Source organism: Dysidea avara, chromosome 10 (assembly GCF_963678975.1).
Source record: "Dysidea avara chromosome 10, odDysAvar1.4, whole genome shotgun sequence".
Taxonomy (NCBI): domain Eukaryota; kingdom Metazoa; phylum Porifera; class Demospongiae; order Dictyoceratida; family Dysideidae; genus Dysidea; species Dysidea avara.
The window spans coordinates 29,436,403-29,462,612 of record NC_089281.1 but is presented as its reverse complement, the minus strand read 5'-3'; the positions used below and the strand labels follow the sequence as shown (position 1 = coordinate 29,462,612).

The 26,210-nt window shown below is 37.2% G+C and overlaps 1 protein-coding gene across 3 annotated transcripts; it reads left to right on the top strand.

Annotated features, from left to right (window-relative positions):
• The first annotated feature begins 1,223 nt into the window (after window positions 1-1,223).
• LOC136267858 (prominin-1-A-like) lies at window positions 1,224-19,163 on the top strand. 3 transcript variants are annotated; one of them, XM_066063023.1, is made up of 23 exons: window positions 1,224-1,876; window positions 2,804-2,922; window positions 7,847-8,052; window positions 8,131-8,251; window positions 8,299-8,362; window positions 8,408-8,497; window positions 11,191-11,396; window positions 12,341-12,409; window positions 12,455-12,518; window positions 12,564-12,640; window positions 13,087-13,172; window positions 13,230-13,385; window positions 13,437-13,587; window positions 14,503-14,597; window positions 14,650-14,740; window positions 17,245-17,484; window positions 17,627-17,713; window positions 17,763-17,816; window positions 17,890-17,973; window positions 18,024-18,092; window positions 18,138-18,227; window positions 18,276-18,439; window positions 18,962-19,163. In XM_066063023.1, the coding sequence occupies exons 1-23, from the start codon at window positions 1,549-1,551 to the stop codon at window positions 18,981-18,983; spliced, it is 2,733 nt and encodes a 910-aa protein (XP_065919095.1). In that variant the 5' UTR covers window positions 1,224-1,548; the 3' UTR covers window positions 18,984-19,163. The 3 variants fall into 3 exon arrangements, 2 of the variants coding, with proteins under 2 accessions (XP_065919095.1, XP_065919096.1); XM_066063024.1 differs by lacking the exon at window positions 18,962-19,163 and having other exon boundaries at window positions 18,037-18,092; window positions 18,276-18,417; XR_010706806.1 differs by lacking the exons at window positions 18,024-18,092; window positions 18,962-19,163 and having other exon boundaries at window positions 18,122-18,227; window positions 18,276-18,310.
• Window positions 19,164-26,210: the final 7,047 nt, after the last annotated feature.

Here is a 26,210-nt window from a genome sequence, read left to right as displayed (position 1 = left end):
AGCTATACAGTGGAACCTCTCTTAACAAACTCCCCGAATTAAGGACACAATAGAAAAAACGTCCATAATAAGGACAAAAATGTTGGTCCCACAGGTCTGGTTAATAGCTACATTTTTTACCTCTGAAAGAGGAAAGCCTCTATATTACAGCAAAATGTATCCAAAAATCCGGGTCCCGGCCAAAATGTCCACAATAGAAAGGTTCCACTGTATTAGCTATTCCTCTTTAGTCTCACGTATAGCCAGACACTTTTCTATCTTTTGTGTGATGGAGGAGGAAAGAAACCTTTTCTTTCCCCGCCCCCACACAAAAGAAAGAAAAGGGTCTGGCTACTTCCCCTTTATGTAGTTATGTAGTTGTAGCATTAGTCTCACCAACATAGATTATATACACCCGTATATAGTCTAGGGCGTATATAATCTATGGTCTAACTCTTTGTAGTTATTTTCATTATACCATCATGGCTTCTGAAAACTTTGATATCTCAGTGACACCATATGGTGACTAGAACCATATAATCTATGGTGACAATGACTTCTAAGATTGCCGCAAACAAGTTGCACAAGTTCTGCGAGATTGTAAAGCGAGCTTCAAGCTGGGCGGGCCTTGGGTAGAATGATTTCTCCGGGAGCAAGGTATTGCCTCTTCTCATCTTGGGGACATTTATCACCCTGATTTCTCATTGGGTCGTCCAGCGTACTTTGACTTCTCTGTCAGGTGCACAACTCAGCCTGCTTTTATATCCTCTGCTGCTTCTCAGGCTGGGGTGGCTGCTGCTGCCGGTGAGGAAGCTAAGAACAATCGTTATTTAGAATCTGTTAGCAATGATGGAGGTGACTTTATTCCCCTAGCATGTGAATCATTTGGTGTTTGGTCTCCTTTTGCTTTGTTCACTCTTTTTACAATTGCTGACCACACTACAGTTAAAAATGGTTTGCCAGTCTCGAAGTTGACTAGGAGGCAATTGTTGAGCAAAGGTTATCAGTGACTTTATGGAAATGTAATGCCAAAATGGTCCTCAGACACTATGCTCGGAGGACACTATAGATTTTGTTTAGGTTTCATAGGTGTCGTTTGTAAGTAGTTTAGTTTGTAGTTTGTAATTAGCTAGTCTTTGTATCCTATTATGCGTTCAAATACTCGGACAAATGTATCCTGTTTAAAATATCTCGGCTAGCAGCCTGGCACCATCCACTTTGGTTTTTAGCGCATTCCCATAGACCTTATTCATTTAGAACAGTAAGCGCCCTCTGATGTCACACGAAGCCATACAAGGCTCCCTATTTGCCATGGTGATGGTCTTTCGGACGCCATTTTGAGTTCTAAAACTGGGCGAGCACAACGGTTGCTATCATGTTACCATAGTTATGGTACTGCAAATGGCGAATTTGGCGGAGAATTGTGATGTTACTATGGTTTTGGTACTGCAAATGGCGAATATTGGCGGACAACTCCTTCGCAACGGGTTGTAAGCGCTATGAAATTAATTCAGTGAATAAGGTCTATACAACCCTTCCAAGCGCGTAAGATAATAATTTTTACGCAGGATGAAGGAGTTGTTGTATCTACTTGTACTGTGTAGTTTAGATATAGTATTAGCTGTTCAAAATACTGGTAATAATAATTGTGATATTTCACTTGCTGGTCATGTGTCAGTGCCGGAGCTATGTTTGTCAGCACAAAAGGCAGCAGCACGTTTAGTTTCACGAATAGTTAACTTCACGTTGGCCGAGAATGGTTCAGTCATATTCCAACCACTACCACCCGCCCGAGTAGTCAGTGTAGAAGTGAACGGCGAGTCGGGTGGACTGAAGGGCTGGGCTAACCTAGCGAACTCTTTTGTGGATGGAGTGCGCAGTGGAAGTCTACCATATGGTACAGTGACATACTGAATCCTGTAGTATATATTACTCTGTTTAGTAAGAGGATACAATAGTTGGGTTGTGTACTGCGTGTTACGTAGCTGCAGTGACATAAGTGAAGCCTCACGAGTACACATGTGTTGATGAGGTCATTTAGGACCTACTTGACATGGTCACTATAATGAGGTGATCTTATTAATGAAGTCATGAAGTACACCTTAGTTATGTTTGGGACCTATTTGACATGGTCACTATAATAAGGTGGTCTTATTAATGAGGTCACGAAGTACACATTGGCTATGTTTGGGACCTACTTGACATGGTCACTATAATGAGGTGGTCTTGGTCATGCAGTGCTAGAATTTTTCAGTAGATAAACACCCCACAGGAATGTCATTCCATCTACTTAGCACTGCATATCTTAATATTTAGACTGTGGCTAACATTTTTATACAGGAGATCCCACTTGAAGAGACTAGAAGACTAAAAATTTGCACGAGCGTTTCAGAAACGATCACTACAGAAAATTTAACTGTAGTATATTATTAAATACTACTTATCAGTGGATTGTCAATAAGAAAGTTTGCTAAATTAGCTTAATTAGCAAGAAAAATTGGTTTGATTTGTTCTACAAGTTGTAGTTTTAAATCCTTACAACACAGGATGCTCAACATAACCAGGTGTTTTACAGATGTGGAGAGTATGTGTGTTAGTATGTGGCTTCTCATGATTTCTGGAATCTGCTACAGGAACCCACAAAGTATGCAATGTGTCAGTCATACTTTGTAGTTAGGTTTCTTATCCAGTAAGACACCTTTTACAAAAATTCTACTTTGCAAATATCACCGCATTCTCCAAATGCTGTGAGATGATTGGTGTTTTAAAGTTAACATTTGGGACAGTTAAAACTGGTGGGTTAGTGATTTCTATTTATTTGCAGATGTTATTTTGCCTGTGCTAAATTCCTCGGTGGACAGTCCCATTGCAACAGCAAGTTGTGTGTCAACTCAACGACGCACTGGTAGTGGTGATTTTGAACTTAAAGATGTTCTAGAAGATGTAAGTGGTACACTTTAAGTATCAATTTCATAGTGGAACCTGTATACTTGGTGACCAACCAGTACTAAGAAATACTTTCGGACCTAAACTAAGTGTCTGGATTATGTAGGTGTCCACTGACAGTTGTGTCTTCTTGTATTGTTAAGAGTTACAGGTGGTTTATTAGTGAACTAACTAAGACTAGTTAACACCTTCATACTATATTTACATCTTATGGTTTTGTTGTGGACGAAGAGAACTATTTGTTTGCCTTATACAGTTAACAAGGATGTAGTAAAATCTATATAGAGCTTGTTTGAGTCCATGAAAAATTCCAGATCTGTGTGTGTGTGCGTACGTGTGTGCGCATGCGTCATGTGTAGTGTTCACTGTATTGCTGGTTCAATGTTCATTTGAACATTAGCTGTACTAATGGGGACCTGGTTAATGGTATCCATTTATCACGTAATGGGTGAAATTCAAATGGGAACTTTCACCCTTCACTTGTGAGACATGGTAGAGGCTCCTGCTCCTGTCCCAGTAGGATTTATCTGTGTAATTTGAACTCGTGTTCCATTCACTGGACTGGATTATTAAGACTAGACTCAAATTTATTTTGCCAAACGTACTGTAACCATTTATGGAAAAATTCATTACAAGACCTAAAACTTGTACATTGTTCACAAAGCATCACTGGTATAGGTTCATAATATGATATCGTCACTAATACAAGAACTGTGCAGCACTACTGCTAACATAACATACATATCTGTCCATCTTCAACATAATGTCATAAAGTTCAGTCAGCTTTGTACCAGTTATAGAAAAGAAAAATACACAACCATTTTATATGCTAGCCTGTATTCACTATGTATTCATGTTTCACTACATTTTATTGCTAGAATTTCCTTATAATTTAATTACCATACTTGTTGTCTTTAGCATAGCTATGACATGCTGTGTGTTAGGGTGATTACCTTATTAGAATATCTTAATCTCGCTGCTTATGTTCAACATGAACAACAACAAAAAGCCGGATATCGAGTTTCAACCTGTAGAAAGGCAACCAAGATGCTTAATCTTTTGCATAGCTTACTCAACATTATGCTGGATTTGATGTTAGATACATAAGACTGTTCTGTAATGATGCTTGATGTCACATATGATATTTATTCTATGATAGTTTCTAAAGGCAAGATTTTGGCAAATGTCCTTCATCTTAGGGGGGAAACCCCTACTATTATGATACTACCATGAACTTGTGCTGTGAAAACATCACTAAAACTATACCACAGATAGCTGTACTGTGTGCCTCTAATATCATACAGTACGATAGTACTGTATAGTAGGGGTTGGTAAGAAATCATATGGCTTCGTGGATTTTCGCACCTCAAAAAACAGTCTTACAATAAGTTTTACCAAAAAAAAACCACCTGGAATGCATTAGTACTGTTATGATGATGCTGTACCTTGGGTAAACGAGGCGAAAAATCGAATCTTTCGATGTACAGTGAGTTTTAAAAATTTTGAAATTCACCTATATTTTGTCTGCCAGCCTGCCTGCTGTAAGACCCAGTGTACGGCATCCAGAAATTTCAGACAGTCAAGGTAATGACGTTGGATTCATGAATCTGTTGTTCCGATTACGTTCTGTCCACTGCACCATACTGTTTGCTTTCATCATTCATCTGCTTCTCGAAGGATGATTAATAATTGCGGCGTTTAATAGTTGCGGCGCATGCCACAACCCAAACACGTGATTTTAACAAAGTGTGAATTCGTGTGCATAAGATGAGGGTGAACGGGTGTAGTACGCAAGGAGTTGTCTCTAGCATTTGTTAACGCTGGGTATTCGTCTTTTTGTGAGGTAGCTAGCTAATAATGTCTTTGAGGGGTGGATCTACTTCGGGATCCAGACTTCTAAAAGCGAGGGTTCCACTCTAATAATAATGGTGGACTCTCCAGCGATGTTTTACTGTAAAATCATCATATTTAGGCCATTAGAAATGCAGCTGAAGCCTTAAACAGTTGATATGTGGAAAACAAAAAGAGTATAATATAGCTAGCTAGCTAGACAAAAAAAAGTTAACAAACTAGCTATTTAAAAAATTAAAAATTTCAAAAGGAAGTAGGGGTTGATATACATGCTACAAAAAGTAAGGAAACAAGCTCAAAAATGTTACAGCTGAAATGAGAAATGACCCAGCAGTAAAAAGTAAGGAAACAAGATTAGATGACTACTTGCTAAAATGAGACACACTTTAATCCCTACTTTTGGAAAATTTGATGGTCTCATTTCAAGATGCTAGCCAAAAGTAGGCATTAAAGTGTGTCTCATTTTAGCAAGTAGTCGTCTAATCTTGTTTCCTTACTTTTTACTGCTGGGTCATTTCAGCTGTAAACATTTTTGAGCTTGTTTCCTTACTTTTTGTAGCATGTATATCAACCCTTACTTCCTTTTGAAATCTGAATTTTTTTAAATAGCTAGTACAACACAAGACATCGAAAGGTCTGACAGTGTGTAAGAAGTGATGGTCATGTGGTTAGTGACTTATAACGGTTGTGTGAGCAAACTGTATATGAGTCCAGTAGTCTAGTCCAGTAGTCCAGTCTGTTGGTATGACTGGCACTATTCAGTGGACTGGACTGAAACATTCTTGCATTTTCTATGGTTGGATTTACCAAGTCTCGCTAGTTAAGGGCCCTTTGGCAATCTGCAGCACACTGAATATTAGCAGTGGAATGTACTAAACTGTCATTTTTGTTATGCCACTATACAGTACTTACTCCCTTATGTTATAGTTAAAGCACTGCTGTGTGTGTGTACGGAAAATACAGCACTAGGGGGCGTGTCAAGAGGCTAATACAGCACAAGGCAAAGCTGAGTGCTGTATTACCCTCGAGACACCCCATGAGTGCTGTATTTTTCGTACACACAAGCATAGGTGGTGCTTTAAGTGTTATATTGTACTTCCTGGTCATCTGACTTGGAGTGATTTTCTCTAGAACTCAAACCGCTGCGATTTTCAGTGATCAGGATATCAGTAAGTGTTTATGTAATCTATTTCTGTTGTAGAACGAACTAATAGGATTAGTTAGGCTAGTTTTAGCAATTTACAATGTCACGTACGTGATCAATCGTGCTGTCTTAGTGGAGTCATGTTTAAATAGCTTCGTGATCAGACGATCAGTAAGTGTTTATATAGTCTATTTCTGTTAGGGTTAAAGCACTGCCATGCATGTGTATGGAAAATACAGCACGAGGGGGGCATGTTGAGAGGTTAATACAGCACGAGGCGAAGCCGAGTGCTGTATTTGCCTCAAGACACCCCCGAGTGCTGTATTTTTCATACACACAAGTATAGGCAGTGCTTTAACTGTTATATTGTACTTCCTGGTCATCTGGCTCGAACCCCTACTCAAACCGCAGCGATTTTTGGTGATCAGGATATCAGTAAATATTTAACTAATCTATTTCTAGTCATAAAATGAACTAATAGGATTAGTTTGGCTAGTTTTAGCGATTTACAATGTCACGCACGTGATCAATCATGCTGTCTCAGTGGAGTCATGTTTAAACAGCTTCGTGATCAGACAATCAGTAAGTGTTTAGCTGGTTTTAGCGATTTACAATGTGTTGTTTACATAATATTCCTTAAATAAATTCTCCGCATAACTGTACTGTATTTGCCCAAGTGTACTGTATTTGCCCAATTAGCTGCATAACTGTACTGTATGGACAATACGATATGCGGCATCGCTTTGATCCTCCCACGCAAAGTACAATATAACTATAGAACGAACTGGTAGGATTAGTTTGACTGGTTTTAGCGATTTATAGCTTGTTGTTTTTGTAACATTCCATAAATAAATTCTCCACATAACTGTACTGTATTTGCCCAAGTGTACTGTATTTGCCCAATTAGCTGCATAACTGTTCTGTATGACTCATACATAACAGTTATGCAGTTAATAAGTACTGTATGGACAATATACTACGCGGCATCACTTTGATACTCCCACTCAAAGTACAATATCCTACTTTGCGTGGGGGTATATTATGCTTTGCGTGGGAGTATATTGTACTTTGCGTGGGAGTATCAAAGTGATGCCACGTATCATATTGTCCATACAGTACTAATCAGCTGCATAACTGTACTGATTGAGTCATACAGAACAGTTTTGTAGCTAATTAGGCAAATACAGTACAGTTATGCATCTAATTTGGCAAATACAGCACACTTGGGCAAATACAGTACAGTTATGTGGAGAATTTTTAAGGAATGTTCCAAAACAGTCCCACATGTGTTACGCTGTAAATTGCTAAAACCAGCCTACCACTTCATCATACAGCTAGAAATAGATTGTACGTATAAACACTTACTGATCGTCTGATCACGAAGCTATTTTAAACACGGCCACTAAGACAGCATGATTGATCACATGCGTGACATTGTAAATTGCTAAAGCTAGCCAAACTAATCCTATTAGTTCGTTCTACGACTAGAAATAGATTATATGAGCACTTACTGATATCCTGATCACTGAAAATCGCAGCGATTTGAGTACTAGAGAAAATCGCTCCAAGCCAGATGTCCAGGAAAGTGTCCTCACTGATTTGCAAGCTTGCACTCTGAGGATGTCTTGGATATTGTCACATTCCCTGCAGCATTACTATAGGAGCAAGTGCTGTATAGTGGCATAACAAACTGTAGTGAAATTATTAAAAGACAGTTTCACATATTCCATTGATCGTGTTCAGCACTCAGTAGTGGGTTGCAGGTTCCCTAAGGATTCTTAACTAGTAAATCTAACCATAAAATGTGCAAAAATCAAAAGTATGTCATCAGTCCACTGAATAGGCCACCATAGCACATCAACTAAAATTTTTGCCTTGTATAGTCTATGCATATAATGTTGTGTTAATTTATTGTTTTCTGTGTAGTTTGGTAAGTGGTGGGCACCATTACTCATTGTGACTTTTCTGGGACCAGTTATTTCTCTGGTGTTCATCATCATTGGTTGCTGCTTCTGCTGTTGCCGATGTTGTGATAAATGTGGTGGAGATTTGAAACAAAAACATCGAGACAAAAATGATTTAAGATGTTTCATCCTTTACATAATGCTAGTCCTCTGTGTTTGCCTGTTATTGTAAGTTATATTTGTGTTGACTATTAATCTTATGAGTATTTGCTTTCGTTAGCTTTATGTTTTTGTTCTGCCTTATAGCATTGGTGTTGTGTTTGCTTTTGTTTCTAATAAGAAAGTCAATGATAGTGTTCGAAGTTTTAATACCACTGTCAACACAGCAATTGATGATTCACTCAATTTTATTGATGACACACAGATGGTAGGACATGTGGTATATTAGCCTAGTTGATAATGTCCTTTATGTAGCAAGCTAATGCAACAATTGATCGATATGATGAAATAAATACCTTTGTACAGTGTCAAATAGACAGTAAGTGTTGTGATTTTGTATGCTTTTAACTTGTTTCTGTGTTAGATTCACACGTCACTATTGGTGCCCTTGTGTTGGACGTGTTTGAGGGTGCCGTTACTCCTTTGATAAACAATAGTCTTGAATTAGCTGCAGGTAAATGTTGTGTGTAATGGTCCTTAAATCCCAGTGCATGGGAGTGTCATCAAAGTGCTGCACTGGGTGGTAACTACCATAGGTAGACAGAGCAGTTCCACTACTGTGTATCAAATGGTTAATCCTTTACACATTGACGCTACACTATTGTGATGGTTTAAACAGATGTCGAGAAACAGTCTGTCGATTTTCAGTAGGGTTCCACCAATAATTGGATTGGTATCAAATTAGAGCCGATATTTGGCATTTTGGTATCAATCGGTATTGTTTATTTAGGTATTCCGATACTGATTAATAGCCACTCATGCCAATTGTCATCATCATAACTATCATCATATTATATTATATTATTATTACAGGAAAAAAAGGCATGAGCCTGTGAGTCCTGCTCATGTACAAAAAGAAACTAAATCATCAGACAAAATAGTTATCATATGTAATCTTGAAGTTATTTACTGAGTTAGCTGACACTACTGCGTTAAGTAGATTATTCCAAGCATTTATTGATCTTTTAGAGAAGAAATGACTTTGAACAGATCGTTGTGCATGAGGCTTGAACAATTTGAGACTGTGCCCTCTTGTTACACTAGACAAGCGACACTTCAGACTGTAAAGTGACATTGTAAATGCTATCCTAGTAAAACTTGGAGTATATTAAATAGAGCAGTCATACTTAGGAGGTGTGTAAATTGTATGGCAATTATCAGTATCTGTGTTGGTAAAACTTTACTGCTAGGTATCAATATCGGATTGGTAGGTATTATCTGTATCAGTGGAACCCTAATTTTCAGTCCCAGCAATGTACAGTAAAGAGACAACTTCTTCCAAGAAACCACTGGCTTATTCATTCTATCTCAGAATAATCCTTGCCACTTGCCACTCTTTTAAGCCCTTACATGCCACTCCACTAACCCCAGTCAGAGGCTAATCATACCTGCTTCGTAAAATCATCCATCACTATAGTTTATAGCCTGTGTATGTGACTGGATTTTGGAAAAACGATCCAAATCGTACCAGATAAACGGTTTTAAAGAGTTGAAGTCAGTGTAACTTGTCAAGGATAGCAAGCATGCATATGAAAATTTGCACAAGAGATGTACCAATCTATTACCTTTTACTCCACTTCCAGTACTTGTAGCTGCTTGTAGTAGAAAATCTGGGCAGGTGGACGAACGAAGTAGTATCATGAGTGCTCACAAAGGATGAGGGGTGGTGGAGTGGGCAAGAGATAGACTTCAAAATAGAGGCAGACTACAATTGAAGTCATGCTGGCTTCTTAGTGGCTGATATCAGCAAAATCAACAGAAAAACTGTTTGACCAACATTGTCAGGCCATCCACCGGTAAACCACTGATTCTTGCCAAGCCAGGCCCTTCACAAGGCCAGAAGCCATCATTCGAGCTTTCCACACCACCCAGAAAAGATGTCTGTTAAGACCAGCCTTGAGTAGTCTGAATGGTACTGAGGGTCGAAACTAGAGTGTAGCTATCCACTGGTGGTGTTAGTTTGATTTTGCCTGATGTGCTTGGATCAGTTTTATAAAATCTGGTCACATAAATTATAGTGTCTCTCTAGTAGCTATTAAGTTAAATCTCTACACACTCCAAATGACATCTTGTACACCAACAGGGGCTTCAATATCTATGAACTTCCATGTACTGGGATATAAAATAATTATATCCCATACACTCGGGTGATACCATTGTTATTACACTCTGCTTTGATCTTTTGTATAACAAGTTGTAGCCGAGTGGTTGTAGCATAGGTAATATTTAGGCCACATAAACTTAATTATTAGTTTCTCTTCCCCACCCGCATTGCTGTTTTTCTTACCTCATCAAGGATTTTTTTGCACCTCTGGTGGTTTAGAGCAGCCATCCAGCACCTTTAAGTTGGTAAACTGCATTGTGAGTCATTTTAGCTAGCTAATTCTGCTATATAGTTAGTAAAAAATAAAATAAAAATCCACCCTCCCACACTGCTATTGTGAGTGCAAGAGGATGAGAAACTAATAATTAAGTTTATGTGGCCTTATCTATGGTTGTAGCCTCCTCTACTGGATTACTTCAATGGGGACTTAAAGTGCTATTTAAAATGTTTACTCAGATGTTTAGTGATCAGTGATTGCATCAATCACAAAACATCAATGTTCCGTGTTCAATGCAAAATCATCAATCAAAGCTGATCGAAACATCAATGTTTTGATCAAAGATATGAACATAGACTACAAAACATCGATCAGATCAGTTTAAAAGCATCAATGCAATAGATTACAATATCACCCACATAATGATGTAACTGTTACTTAGATGCACACCACACCACACCACACCACACCACACACACGCACACAGTACAAATGCATACAACACAATATCAAGACACACAGTAGTGCATCATGAGGCCCCAGAAGCCGGCATGCCACACCAGTATTTTCCAAACAAGCCTGTGGAAATTCCCTCCACCTTCAGTAGCACATCAGTGTAATTTCCTTAGGCATAAATATTCCCAAACTACGGTCCCTCAAAAATAATACTTTTCATCTTTTGCAAGCAACCTTTTCATTATGGCTTGCCTGTTTTACAGCTTGGCCTAGATACACTACACACACACACACACACACACACATCACAGTTAGTATTCATTCCCATGATTTTCATCAAGTTATCTAATTTTTATTCCTTGATTTGTAGACCTTGACAATTCTATTAATGCACTGCGGATAGTCAACACTACTGTTGCAAAGCTACTCAATTTAACCAAAGCACTACAAACCGAACTAGATGATTTAGCTAACAATATTCAGACACTGAAAACAAACTGTCATAAAGCTGGGCTGGGTAGTGCGTGTAATAAGATACCAAATGAGCAGTACACCGTTAAAGTTGATTACACAGTGGTAAGTAATGTATTGTGGTAAGGACACTTCAATGTGATAGTTTTGTTTCATACGCAAAAATGTTGAGGGTTTAGGCCCAGTAGGTGTTTTGAGGAGAGATCAATAGTTTAGTGCATTGGAAACCTGATGTTCAGGAAACCATTTAAAGTGAATTCCTTATTCAAAGGTGCATTACAAGAATATGAGTTGTTCTACATGCTCACTGTTGTACTGTTCTTTTTGGGGGAGCTTGTAGACATAAGGCCCGAGATGTACAATGAACTTTACTTTGTTGAATTACTCTAGTAGAAAATACTCATGTACATTTTCATTGAACAGTCCACAAGGTGTATTGAAACTAACTGTTTTATGATCATAAAACAACCATGCCTTTTCGTTAGTTTCAAAGGAGGGTGATAATTGGAGGTGCTGCCTAATTGTTGTCATTCACGACATCCTCAGTTGGGCAAGGTGATGTCTGTTACTTGTTGTACAGTTCTTTGAGTGGTTTGGACAACGTACAGTTGTGGACTTACATGATTACTGGTTGCTTTGTTGTAGATATGTTGACTATATGTATCTTGTAAATGCCAGGTAATGGTATATTCCCTTGTCATACTGATATATCTGTGTTTTTTGACACTGCTCAAGTTTCTTCTTCGTTGATGGAAACAGTTCATGCTAGTGGTAGTAGACTAATGACAGAGTCTTATACCTTTTATGTTTCTTTGCCCAGTATAATGGTCATGTTGGATTTGTCAGAACCTTTTGTGCCTTCAGGAGCCATACTAGTTGCTCCCCAAAGTCTCCTCAGTTTTTACAATGTATTGTTGAATGAAACAGCTCACAGATTGATAATATTGTATGCCATTATAGATCCCACTTCTGACACCATATAACAGTTCATATCAAAAAGTCACTCCTTATCTGAAATAGATACAATGTGTGACTACATTATTACTCAGGTTGATGATGTGACATCAGTGTTGAATCGGCTTGAACAAATCGGTGATATTAGAAAACAAGCCCTTGAGGTAAGCATATAGTTTAGTTGTATCTAACTGTTACTGTGTTGGTAGGCCAATGCCACGTTCTATAGCATTCCATGTGACATCAGGGACCAAGTGCAAGACCAGGCAAAAGGTTAGACTTGATTCAGGCTAACTCTTAGAAATGTTGTTGATTTAGAAATATTGGATCAAGCAGAAGAGTTTCGAAATTCTATTAGAAAAATTGCTCATGATATAGAACAGGAACTGAGTGATGTATGTTGAAAATGTTTTTGTGTGTCAACAGAATACAATGGGCTGCAAACGTCTTTTAAACAATTTGATTTCTTTTTTAGCAGTGAAGTACAAAAAAATTCTAGTGTGTAATTTTACGCTACGTGCTACGTATTGTGACCACTTGCATTCTGAAGATATTAACAATATTTTCAGTTTCTTTGAGATGCAATCCCAGATGCCTTTCTCTTAGAGACTTTCTCTCCACTCTTATCCTTATTTATAGATTTATTACTGAGTGCTCTAGTCTCATGGTAGTTCATAATATTTATGTGCACAGATTATTAGTTCTTTTCTCCAGTGTATGTGTCTCTATAGTGTGATGTTACTAAGCCATGTTTCCTGGCCTCACCATGCATGTATCTGGCCCTAGTAGTACTCCTGCCCAGAACAAATGCTGTGTACTGTGTTCTCCTTGTCCAAATCAGATTCTAAATGAAGATGGGTTTGTTGGTGATATTCGGACACAATCAGGTGATATTCAAGAGGATCTTAATGAATATGATGCTCCACGGTGAGTCAGAATCAAGATCACAATGAGAAGGTTGATGATCAATGATCAAATCTACAGCTATGCTGTCAGCGTTGTGATATGCTCACAAACATTAATTGTGATATTAATATTAATTGTTGGACTAGTACTGGGTGCTACTGGATTCAAAAGGAATACTGAACCACCTAATAGAACACAGTTATCACATTATGGTGGAATAACCTTGATATATTGGTAAGAATAATTGTGAAAGGCAATTATGTTACTAGTATTGTAACATTACAGTGGAGTTCCTCTTATGTTTATATTTGCTGTTATCCTCTTATTGTTGACGTCAATCACATTCTTCTTGGGAGCCAACATGCTCAAAGTTTGTTACTCTATTTCAGAAGATCCTCCAAATGATGACATACCCAGTTATGAGCTGTTCTCAAAGGTAAGAATTAACAGCTGCACACATTTGTAATTGATCAGGGAAGGTTGGTCATGCCATATCTGTCTATATGATTTATGAAAATACAATATAGGTGATTACTGTTTTACATAGCCACAACATAAATATTATTTTGTAGGTGGTACATCAGTAACAATGTGCTTTACTGTCTCTATATGGTAATAAAATAAATTGATAAATGCTTAGTTTGTACAAAATAAATCCTTACAGTCTTTTGTTAGCTTTTACAAAATAGTTTGAAGAAGTGTGTGTTACTAATCATCAGACTACTGATGACTAACATAAGATACAGTCAAGGGTGTGGCCTTCAAAACACCCATGTTAAAAAATGTGAAATCAAACGTGGCGACCAAGAAATGGTTGCAATGATGTTTCAGCATAGATTTCACTTTTTTGTATTTATGTGACCCCAAAGGATGGCTTGTGGGTTTGGCATTTCTTGTCTACAGACACTATGATGATTATTGAGCAGTTATATTTGTACTATATTGCATGTTTATATTATTGTAATGCTCTAATACAGTGAGTACATAACATCATCTGCAGTTACCCTGTAGCTATGACAATTTATCATTTTGCATAAATGGTCCATAACTTTGTGAATATTTAATGGAATAGTGTCAAACTTGGTACATGAATTTACTGTGTGCCAAATTTCAAGGCAATCAAATAAGAGGTTTGTGGTTTTCTAAAGTGTGTAAAGACTTCAAAATTAAGGCCTCTTTGAAGAAATTATTAAAACTTTGGCTACTCACTTCTTGGAAATGGCCGGAGCAATTTCATGGTAGGTGGGCAGGTATCAAATTAGAGAAGGGATCGAGCACGTCAAAACATAGTACTTGAAATGACATATCATGTGTGTCTTGATGTGTATTAGTTTACATGTCTTATTTGTAGATTGTTGATAATAGTGACTTATGGGGTGGATCTTTACTGGGTTGTTTCATACTGGATAATAGCAGTATATCGTTGAGTGTGACTGATATATTAAAGTGAATTAGAGAACATACTGTTTGTGTTTTGAAATTTGTCTACATGTTGTAGTGGGTGTAAAGCTAACCAAGCTGTTTATAAAGTGGCTCAACTCCGGCTGAGGCCTAGTCTTAATCTAGATGAAGTCATTAATATTACAAAAGTAAGTATCAGTCCTGTTTACCGTGTGTGTGTGCGTGCGTGCATGTGTGACTGAGCACCTTTCTTTCATCTTGTTTGCTGTCAATATGTGTGTCAGGTGAAAGGATTTTATGAAGCTTCCAATATGCAAAGGATGTGGGTGTTACAGTTATACAATTATGAGGATGGTATCATTGTTATTACACAAGCCTGAGGCATTGATACCATCCAAGTAGACAGGATCAGTAGCGTAGCTACCATTGAAGCAACTGAGGCAGCTGCCTCGGTAAAAATACTCAACAACAGGCTGAGCAGGCCTGAGTTTTGGCACCACAGATTTTCTACTCAAACATTACTAGACAGCACTGATTACTGTACTACACATTATAGAATCAATGCTGTAGTACTAAGTAGGGTTGGGCGATATACCGGTATGACAGTAACAAGGCGGTATTACAGCTAGCAATAACCGATACCGCCTTGTTTTTGAAAAACCGCCATGCCGGTATAAACGGTTATTGCGATATCATAGCCGTGTTAACAACGCCATATTGTACTTGTCAATCAGTATTTCAGCCTCCTTGTACTAGCAAACAAGCCTAACCCATGCGCTACTACACATGAAGCGACGCACTAATTATTAGAATATACGCGAGGCGAGGCACGTGATGTAGCACTACTGTGATTGTGGGTTAACAATTCTGGCTTCACATTATATGTCTTAGTAAATTATCTGCTAGCTATGTACATAGAAACTAGCTATGTCTCCTTCAAAATTTATATGTATACTCCATGCTCTATAAGTTAGGCTGGCTTTTCCGAAATCCTTGTGGTGTGCTGGTCGCCCGTAGCTGGTAAACAAAGTTCACCCATGCAAATATACTGTGTAACAGTTTTGAGTGTACTTGCTATAGTTCATTTCAATACCGTGATATTTGCAATAATCGTAATAATAAGCTCCACAATAACCGTGGGAGGAAATTTTCAATATCGCCCAATCCTAGTACTAAGCAGAGTTGGAGTCCATGGTGACATGGTGCTGTACCACTTTTCAACTACTTGTAAAAAGATCGAGATACTCTAATAGAGCAGTCATTGTAATATACTCTAATAGAGCATTCAGTACAGATTATAGCCACTGTTTTGATACACTTGTTAATTGTCTTTACATTAGCTACTTTTCAAAAGTTCCAATGAGTCAACTGCATACTGCATGGCATTGCATTGGACTAATTGATCATGCATTAGGAGTTACAATAAAAAGTATAGCCTCCACTGGCTAAAATATGAAAAGAAATTTACAGCACAGATCATTGTACTATACCATGGAGCTGTGCAGCCACACACAGCCATCTCTTGGTTGGCCAGGGCTCCATCAAGACCCCAGACCACTTGTACGGCTTGCCACTGTGCTTGAAAAAAGCAGATCACTTTACTCTGGTCAACTGTGACAGTGAAATTTGATAGTGCGTTTATTAAGCTTTGTGATTGTGTGAAAAAATCAAGCTTCCTGTCTTGGGCGATAAGACCAGTTTTCGCAGATCCAGTGATTGTGATCTGCTGAGTGAAAACCAACCATTTGCACAAAATTCTATTTTGCAATAAGAATGTATTGAAATGAACTGGGTAAAAGTATGCATGCCACATTGTATGTTTTAATTGCATAGGTATGAACTGAAACAAAGCTCAATCAATAAAACTTTCAAATTTGCCTCTTCATAGAGTAAGAATTCTTTGTTTCATATTTGTACAGCATAAGGCACGTGAGTTATGGGCACTTATTTAGTAGTAATAGTTTACCATCGTCATTTCATTGTTGGAATGGCCTTCTCCTTTGTCCACATGGAAATTTACAGGGAAAACACTATACCTTTATCAATTTGCCATTTCATGGTGAACAGACTGAGCCAATCCCTGTCTCCATAGCTTGTTTCAGTCATGAGTTATGGTCAATTAAACAAGTACCTGTAATTTATTTGCCGTACCGTTGCTGTACAAATCGAATTTCCTGTTCCACTGTCTAGCACTATAACTCCAAGACTAAAGGCTGAAACTTTGGCTATCCACTCCTATAGATAGCAGAGAAGTAATAAAATGGAATTCGAGGAATGTGCAAAAATTACCAGTTTTTACTCAGTGGGTCACAATTATTATTATTACAATTCTCGACTTACAGTATTTACTGCTTATACAAGGGTCACAGCAAAATTTTGGTGGGTCAAGACGTAACTGCAGTCACAGATCTACCTATACAGTGTGTACCTACGTGACACTCCCTTGTTATGTAAATACTGTCTTCATTAAATACTAAATCCTGTTTACTGTTTATTTATTTCTATCACTTCAAATTTACATTTCATAGTTAATTTGTTTAATTTTATATTGTGTTAATAGTTGATTTTGTTTTGTATGTTGTATCTGTTGTATGTATGTATGAACAGTTGTACAGGCTTCTTAGCCTCAACCCTGAATCATAATCATCATGTAATATATTCATTGTGTATTATATGATGTTTTTGTTTCTAGCAAATTCCTGACTTGCAGGATTTATTTGATGATCTTCAAGATGAGGTCAACTTCAATCTTGACCAGATTCTATCCCAGGACACACGTGATAGTCTTAATTCCTTTGCTAACGCTGGACTAAATACCCTTGATTATTTAACATATGTTGATCAAATCACATCTCAACTGAGTACAATGAATGTCAGCAAGGCTATTAGTGATATGGAGACAGTGAAATACCAATTTTATCTTAATAAGCAGGTGAGCTGTGAGAGAAACATAGGGTAGTATGGTTCTGAAGTTTGCTTGCTGCTGACCACTCTTGCAGATGTTGTTTGTTTCCCTCTCCACTCTTTGCCATAGTTTTCTTCTGCATGGCTTGTGTATTATATTCCTTGTGTAGCCTGGCTTTGGTAATGACACTCAGGGTATCATTGATGAAATTATCAGGATCAATCAAACTACAATTGCTGAGATCAACAACTATACAGTGAGTCACTGAATGTCAATGATATTGTGTATTTGCTTGTGTATTCTAGAAACTCCTTGAACAACAGATAATAGTGTTAAATGAAACTGCAGTGGAGTCACAAGTAAGTGTAGAACATCATCTTGTTGATCAGTATCATTTTTATAACTCTTGGTTTTACTTTCTCACATCTCCAGTCAAGGGTTCAAGAGGTACTTGTTAATGCTAATGCAACTTTTGAGCAACTGAATGGACCCAATGGTACTCAACTCGTGCTAAACGTGAGTTTGTTTATTTGTCAAAGTGTGTGGTGTATTTTAATCTGTGACAGCGGACCCAAACAGTGTTCAATCGTGTTGTTGCATATGCAACTGACTTTGCTGACTGGGCTGTTAATAATGTGAGTGTATACCTGTATATACACTATAGACCTGGTACTATATAGTTGGAGAATAATATTGGAAGATGTAGGCCACTCTATGCCACATACACTAACCTTTACAATGAGGTGTGTGTGGAAGCTGTGGATGGAATAGTACGTTAACAATTATCCCAGTATGGTTTAAATCTTTGTGTCACTTAGAATGCATTCTGGCTGGCCATTGGATGGTGTGTCCTGTTCTTCATTCCAACACTGGTGTTTGCAGTTTGGTTGTCACACTATTTGAGACGTATGACTATGGGTATACCATACTCAGCTGTTCCTACTGTTGATCCAGATGAGGATGATGAATCCTCTAATTATCCGTAAGTTAATGACAAAACTAGGTCTCTTAAAATCACCTCTCAAATGAAGTGTGCTTGTCACTTTATGTATGAAAGCAAACACAATTGGGGACCATGTGTGTTCTGGTGGTAAATAGCAGGTCCAATATAAGAGGGTTGTTAACAATTGGAAACATTTACAAGAAGAGAAGGGTCTTGCATGTAAGTTGTTATTTGCCTCTACCAAGAAGCCCAGGAGTTCATTTCCTACAAGTGATTTTGGATCTGGTGTTTAAATGAACCCAGCATCTATTCAAGCCCTGGCGTGTGTGGTAGCGGTAAGGTGGTGCTTATACTTACAGTTTGGAATCTTCACACAACAATGAAACGTGAGATGGAACATGCTATCCAGAATATAACATATGTTTATTAGAATTAAGTGGTTGGTCTTTAGCATCCTTTTTGGGTATACCTTTGGGATATGGTAACAGGTGTATTTGAGCTTGGTTTTAACATGGATAATTACAAATATACTTACCATGTACATATTTACTTCTTCTCTAGAATGCAAAACATGGAATCATAATGCCATTTGTTGCTCAAGATAAAGTAGACCAATCACTTATCTATGTTCATATGCTTTTATATAATATGTTGAACTTGTCATATAATTGTACTATTATATACAGATCAGATGTAATTTATATAGATCAGATTTTATATATGGTTAATTGATTATACATCACTGTGTTGCATTTAATTTTCCAGTGACCATAAATTAATATTATAATCTAATTACTTCATTGTGCATGTGATCCCAGCATTACATCATTGTGCATGTAACTATTATTATATGTTATAATCACACAACTAATCACTGCATGGCATGCTGGGGTGGAGAATAAATGTTTACTATTCTCAACAAATCCTTTGCTTCAATGTGCTGGTCTAGCAACATATTTAGTACTCATTTTGTGTTTCCCCAATGCAAGTCCAACAAATGACAATTCCTGTTCCATCACATCACAGCTGGTTGGAACACAAGTCAACAGAGCTTCTTATATAAGTCATGTAGTGTATCTTCACCTTATAAATTAATTGTACAGGGGCATAGGAACCATGGGTGCTTGGGCACCTATAAATATTTCCAGTGACGTAACTAACGGGTGTAAGCACACTACTATATATTACTGAAACGATCGAGTTACTCTAATAGAGCAGTCAACTCTAATAAAGCAGTCACAGTATTCGTTCAGAGTATATAGTGTAGTCAACTATGCAGTTATAAATATTGTAGAATATATGCAGCCATTGCTATCAGCTCAAGACCTTTTTTTTTGTTGGTCTTCACCTTTACCATTCAGCACCCATAGGTTAAATATCTTCCTACGCCCCTGTTGTAGAATACACACTTATAACCTAATACAGATTTCACATGCCAAAGCTATTAACTTGTTGTGGCAACATGTTATTGTATGGTGTACTACCAACTTTGCAGATGTATACAAATGTTCTATTAGAGAATCCCTGATTGCTCTATTAGAGTACCTAGTTTAAAAATCTTTTAAGCAGGCTCACACATTCTTCCTTGAGTAGTTTGTGTTACTATTACTGATGGGTCTTCGTGTTACCATTACTGGTGAGTAATAGTCAGGTACCTATAGAGGTAGCAAATAGCAACCATTCATGTCTTCAAGTCTTACATTTGCCTTGCACAAGTATTTTTAAGTTGTGGGCTTGGTTTTCCTTCATGATATGGTTTATCATCAGGTGGTACATTTAAACAATTTTCCAAACTACAAGTATATTATATAGTTAAAAGCTTTGCCGGCATAGGTGAGGCCCCACCTGGTGTGTACATCTTTATTTGTATATTATTTATTTGTAATTGCTCCATCATACAATGACGATTCTGCAATCTTCTCTATAGCAGTAGCATCCTTCCTTCACACACTGGGATAGAACATCATGTAGTTTATGATACACATGCATCTTGTTTAGACATATAGAGGCCACAGAAAAACTTTAATAACCTCACATCTGTATATATGATTGATAAAATATGATATGTATAAATATTTACAAATATAATAAATTAAATATGTCATGTATATTCTTGAACAAAATAAAAAGGATCTTATGATTTCCAATCCTTTGTTCTATAGAAGAATATAAACACACAAATAAAATATGTATCTACGATAAAATATTTCATGCAGATGAGTGAAACCCACCAGGTTGCCATTTTATTTTGAGTAGCCATATAGTTTACCATACGCTTCTACTGAATGTTGTCTTGACACCACAAAACATACCTCGCCATAATTATTTATCAATCAAGACATTTAAACACTGAATCTATATCCCAATATTATTCTGGTGCAGTAGTAGCAATACTGATCAGGTATTACAGGCCTGCAGTTTCATTTAACATTATTATCTGTTGTTCAAGAAGTTGCTAAAATACACACCAGTTATGGTTACTATACAAGATCAAAGTCATTAGTACAATTGTTGATCTCAGCAATTTTAGTCTGATTGATCTTGATAATTTCATCAATGATATCCTGAGTGTCATCAGCTAAGTTCAGCTACAGCAGGTTTTATAAATGCTCATATTTATCCCATTAAGAGCACATCAACTTCTATGTCAATACTGAGTGGAACTCATACATGACTGCCATATATCATAAAAATAGCTACTTTCTTATTGGTTGATCATATGGAGGTGCATGCTGGAGTATTGGCACAACAAAGTGGAACAAAGTTGAATGGCATGACAGAAAAATGGCGATTATCAATTATTGAAACATGAAGTGGCCACTGTGCTTCATTTTCAGCTATGTCCCACCTGTTACAAAGGACAGTGCAAGGCACCTAACCAACTCACTATACAGAAATTATGGACACTAGTATCCAGCACACACGATTAACACCTACACGGTAGAGGAAAAAGAAATAGGATAGAAAGGAGGATAAAGTAAGAGCTTTGAACAGTGAAGAAATGAAACCCGTTTACCATATAGATGGTTGGCTGAAAAAATCACAGTAAGTTAGTTAGTCAGTATAGAAAACTCAAAATATGTATTTTTAAAGATTTTGCAGTAACTTGTCAGAAGCATTTTGAGTCACTCTGACTGCTCAATTGAACTTAACCAATATACTGCCTAGCCATTGTGAAAGAAAGGTGAGGCTAGTTTTTGAGTGGCAGGAAAGTACAAATCTGTAAAGGATGAGTAGCTCGAGCAGTGGCTGTATGATTCATTTACCATAGCGTCATAATTATTTGTATGCGCCGTAATTAAAAAATAACTAGTCATTTTATTAATTTGCATCAAAGCAGCCAGTGATGAAAATTTTTTGACTACAAATTTTTCCTGATTTATGGTAAGATGTTTCTATGATGGCTTTTAACCACAGCATTATGGGCAGCACTCATCATCGGGGGACCATACTAAACAGCACTACTGTACTGTTTGAAAGCTATACACTCAAACAAAGGGTGCAGCTATGAAAAAATAACAGGACAAATATATAACAGAGGTGTGAGCAGAAAATTAACAACTTTCCAACAATATATCTTGTATACTCCAACCATCATCCTGAAGTCAAGCTGAAAATTTGCAGTTGGTCAAAGGACAAGCATAGTTCATAAACTGTATACCATAATCAATACACCTTGGATAACAATTCAAACAAAAACACATTAGAATTTGGTCAAATGTTAAGTGTGTCTTTCAGCAAAAGTCAAGGGTCAAAGTTTAGATTTCAAGTTTGACCACAACAAAGATCAGAGTACAGGATATATTGGAGTGCCACCCTGCATACTCCCCCCTAACAATGTTGTTCCCCAAAAACTTACCTCTCCACGTATGTATAATTCAATATGTACTCCAATCAGCATAATAATAGTACTATCAACAACTATAGTGTGCTTATTTGAGATGCGATCTGAGTGATGTATGTGGCATAGTCAATAGTTTGTAATCCTGCATTAGAAAATTCTTTGAGACTATCCCGTGTCTCCTGGGTTAGGACCTGATTAGGTTACAGTCAACACCAGCTTCTAGTTCATAAAACAGTTCACTGAACAAAGAAACAGTCACCATAAGTATGAATCAGATCAGTGAGTGATATTGTAAACTGAAAAAGTTTAACAGCACTTTGTGTCTATTTTAACCATAATAGGAGTCCAACACATTGTGTCCAGACATTATGTCATTAATCTCAACCTTATCAACACTAAAGACAGTTTAACAGATTGACTGAATATTTCTTTTTACTTGAGTTCTTTGTGCAATTTTATGAAAATCTTATGTCATTCCTACTGGACTTCACAACTAATTTTAAATGCATGGTCGTATAAATCTGCTCATGTGACATAATACAGTAAACCAGCAGGTGTATTTACTCACATTAGTAATATTTGTGACGTCATCAAGATTAAGACCTCGCCTTAATCTGAGCTGTGTTACTTGGTAGAGAGCTTGATTAGTTTTACACCAACTACAATGAGAATACAGATAGCTATAACAACAAGTGTTTTCTAAGTTTAAACTCACTTCAACATACTGGCAACAGTCAAAGGTATTCTGCTATCATCTAATATGAAACAACTCAGTAAATATCCACCCCATAGGTCACTATTGTCTGGAATCTGCACATGAGAGATAAAAACAAATGATAGAATGAGACCAGTATGCACACATATTAGCATTTTGACAGCTTGTATACACATTGATAATTACTCTATAAACAGACAGGTCATTCTACCATTTTTCTGAACTTGCAGCCATTCGATTAATGCTTGAATCGTTACAGGAGTCTGCCAGGCAGTCAGGATGTTTTCTCCTTGTTAATTTCATGTACATGTATCCATAGGAACTCTAGAGAGTGACTTATTATTGTCTCAAAGTACCCCATATGGAACCACCACTTGTAAGTTGTAACACATTAAAAATGGCACCTCTGCATGAACTTCTAAAATATTTTCCTGGGGCACACCTTTAACATTTTAGAATGGCATGTTGCATCGAATATGAATTGCTAATGAATTGCTAGTAAATTACATGTACACCACATCGTAATGCTGAGATGTCAAATCACCGTTCAAATAAATTATGATTAAGCCGTGGTCTGTTTTCTATGAGAAAAAGCATAATACACTTTACTAGAATATTATCCAAATGTAAACAAATGGCCTTCATCTGTCTGATTAAGCCATGCATTTCTGGATGCTTCTATGATTGAATTGGACTGTACAGAAATGGTGTTGATCGTATAGCTACACCTTCTCCACTCATTAGCTCAGAAAATTCCACTATAGACTGGGTGATATAGGTGACACATCAACAGCCCCCAGATCGGGGTCACCATAGTTTGAAACCAGATAAGAGAAGACAGTGATGGAGAAAATGTACTTTGTATTAGCACAGAGTGAAGTTAACTTGATACATAAAGCTGTCAACATTTTACCTTTGAGAAAATTTCATAACTGATCATGTCATCATGTGGGGAATCTTCTGCAACAGGATAACAAACTTTGAGAATGTTTGCTCCAAAGAAGAATGAGAACGATGCCAAAATTAAGAGGATGAAGGCAACAACAAATATACTAGGAACTCCACTGTAAAGTTAATAAAACAGTACAATGTTAAATATTACACTTACATGTGTATCAGGGCTATACCACTATCATGTGAAAATGGTGCTGGCTCAGTGTTGTGTCTAAATGTGATGACTCTCAATACTATAGTCCAACAGTTGATATTACTATTATGATTATGACCAGTATGTAGAACAGAATGCTGATGATGTAGCTGTTGATTTGATCATTTACATAATATCAGTTTGATTTTAATTCTCACACTCACCGTGGGATTTCATAGCTATCAAGTACATCTTGGGCATCATTTTCCCATTCTCAAATATCTCCAATAAACCCATCTTCATCAAGAATCTAGTTAGGAAGGACAAGACTACAATAACAACAACATGTGGGGAATACTAGGAAGACTAGCAAGATTCTCTGGAAAAGTAGATCTTACCTTCAATCAAGACAAAAATTTTGTTTGCAAAAGTCTACCCCAGTATATAAAACTTTACATCTAAAGTGTCCAATACAATTTTACTGCATATGTTTCCAACATACTCTCTCAAGTTGCAGTTCTATATCATGTGCTATGTTACTAATAGTGTTCCAATATTCTTGTGCTTGTTCCAATATTTCTAAACTACACCAATAATAAACATGCACACACACAAAGCAAATACAAAGAATTAATGTACAATTTTTTGCTTGGTTTTTTTTGTTGGCTGTTATAATGTGTTTTTGGTTGCTGTACATGTGTGCACCACTAGGGAAGAACAGACCTGCCAACTACTGTGAGCCAAAAAAATCTATGTATGTAGCTAGATTGAAACAGCAGCTGCCACGTCAAAAATTCATGTTTTGAATATAGTTAACACAGCTGACACTATGACAAGTGACCTATAACACTTAGTCAATTGTATCATAAAAAAATTGATGGCAGTTCTTGGTGTTCTCTCTTCATTTGTTTTTGATCCCTGGGAGACTTGCGATGTTCTACCAAATCTAAAGGACATGTCAGCTATAACAAGGCTACTAAGTTGCTTCTCTCATTGTAAAGAGCAATATCTGGACAATATGGGATAGTAAGGAGAGAAGGAGGAACTGTTGCTTGTGGAGAGTCACTTGCATACATTCCTGTAAACTGAGACCATGCTTAGTTCAGTAGAAAATTCAGTAGTCAAACAGTGTACAACTTTGTTATGATGATATGTGAAGCGGTCCTGTGGCAAGGCACTGAGACAGCCACTCAAAGCATGAGCAGTGGTAAGCTGAGTGCAACCACATAATGTATAATTTGCCTCCACATTGACTGCTGTGGGTAGGGTGCCAGAGGCAGCACAGAGAATAAAGGAGAATTGGCCTAGGTTGCATACAAGCAACAATCTATTCCAGGTCTCATGCATAACAGGACTCTAGTGACATAGAGTCCTTCAGTTTACCCTGAACAGATAGTGTACTGAAAATGTTTATCATGGTACGAGATTCATCAGATGTCATCAGATGCTGCTAATTTCTTTGCCTGTGAGTAAAAGTGATCAGCATTGGAAGGGATGTTAACTGTGAACAGGCTTTGACAAGATACAGTAGTTGGTATATAGTTTGCATGTGTTTGCAAATAAGTAGCCCCTAAGCATAATTCTATAATCTTAGTTCCCATGATAATCACTAATACACAAGAGGCTTGATTTTGCCTGCCGAGACACTTGAGAAATGGGCAGTAAATGTCTAGAATAGTACGGGTAGTATAATTAGGCTCAACCATTTGATAGATTTTCCATTTTGGTAATAACCCCTTTAGTGACAGTATCTACTGACAGTGAAGAAGACACAGTGCAATTCTAAATTTTAATGAATTTGACTCTAGCTAAGGGGCAGTGTAAGTAATTGAAATTACAGAAGTTTACCTCTGCTAATGTCATACACCAAACATAACTGCGCACACTATTTTCCAATATTTAATTGTAGAAAAGCACCAAGAATATTTCATTAAACCATCAGAAATCTTTTTCGAAGTATTTTAGATGGTAGGAATGGAATTATTCATAAACAAAGTTAAGTGATTTGTCACCCTTAATCACTCACAGTACTCAATGCAGTAAAAGTTAGTTTGCAATGTACAGGACAGTAAATTGGCCATATCTCAAAGGTATTAAGCTAAAATTTCAACACAAGATAGATGAATGCCCAGTAATTCATTTAAACTATAAAATAGAACTGAAA

Bases quoted from the DNA above. Each gene is read 5' to 3' on its own strand.
- LOC136267858 (XM_066063023.1), top strand. From the start codon at position 1,549: ATGAAGGAGTTGTTGTATCTACTTGTACTGTGTAGTTTAGATATAGTA. The intron at 12,410-12,454 runs GTAAGCATATAG...CTGTGTTGGTAG, and splicing joins TTAGAAAACAAGCCCTTGAG to GCCAATGCCACGTTCTATAG. The intron at 18,228-18,275 runs GTACGTTAACAA...TGTGTCACTTAG, and splicing joins TGGAAGCTGTGGATGGAATA to AATGCATTCTGGCTGGCCAT.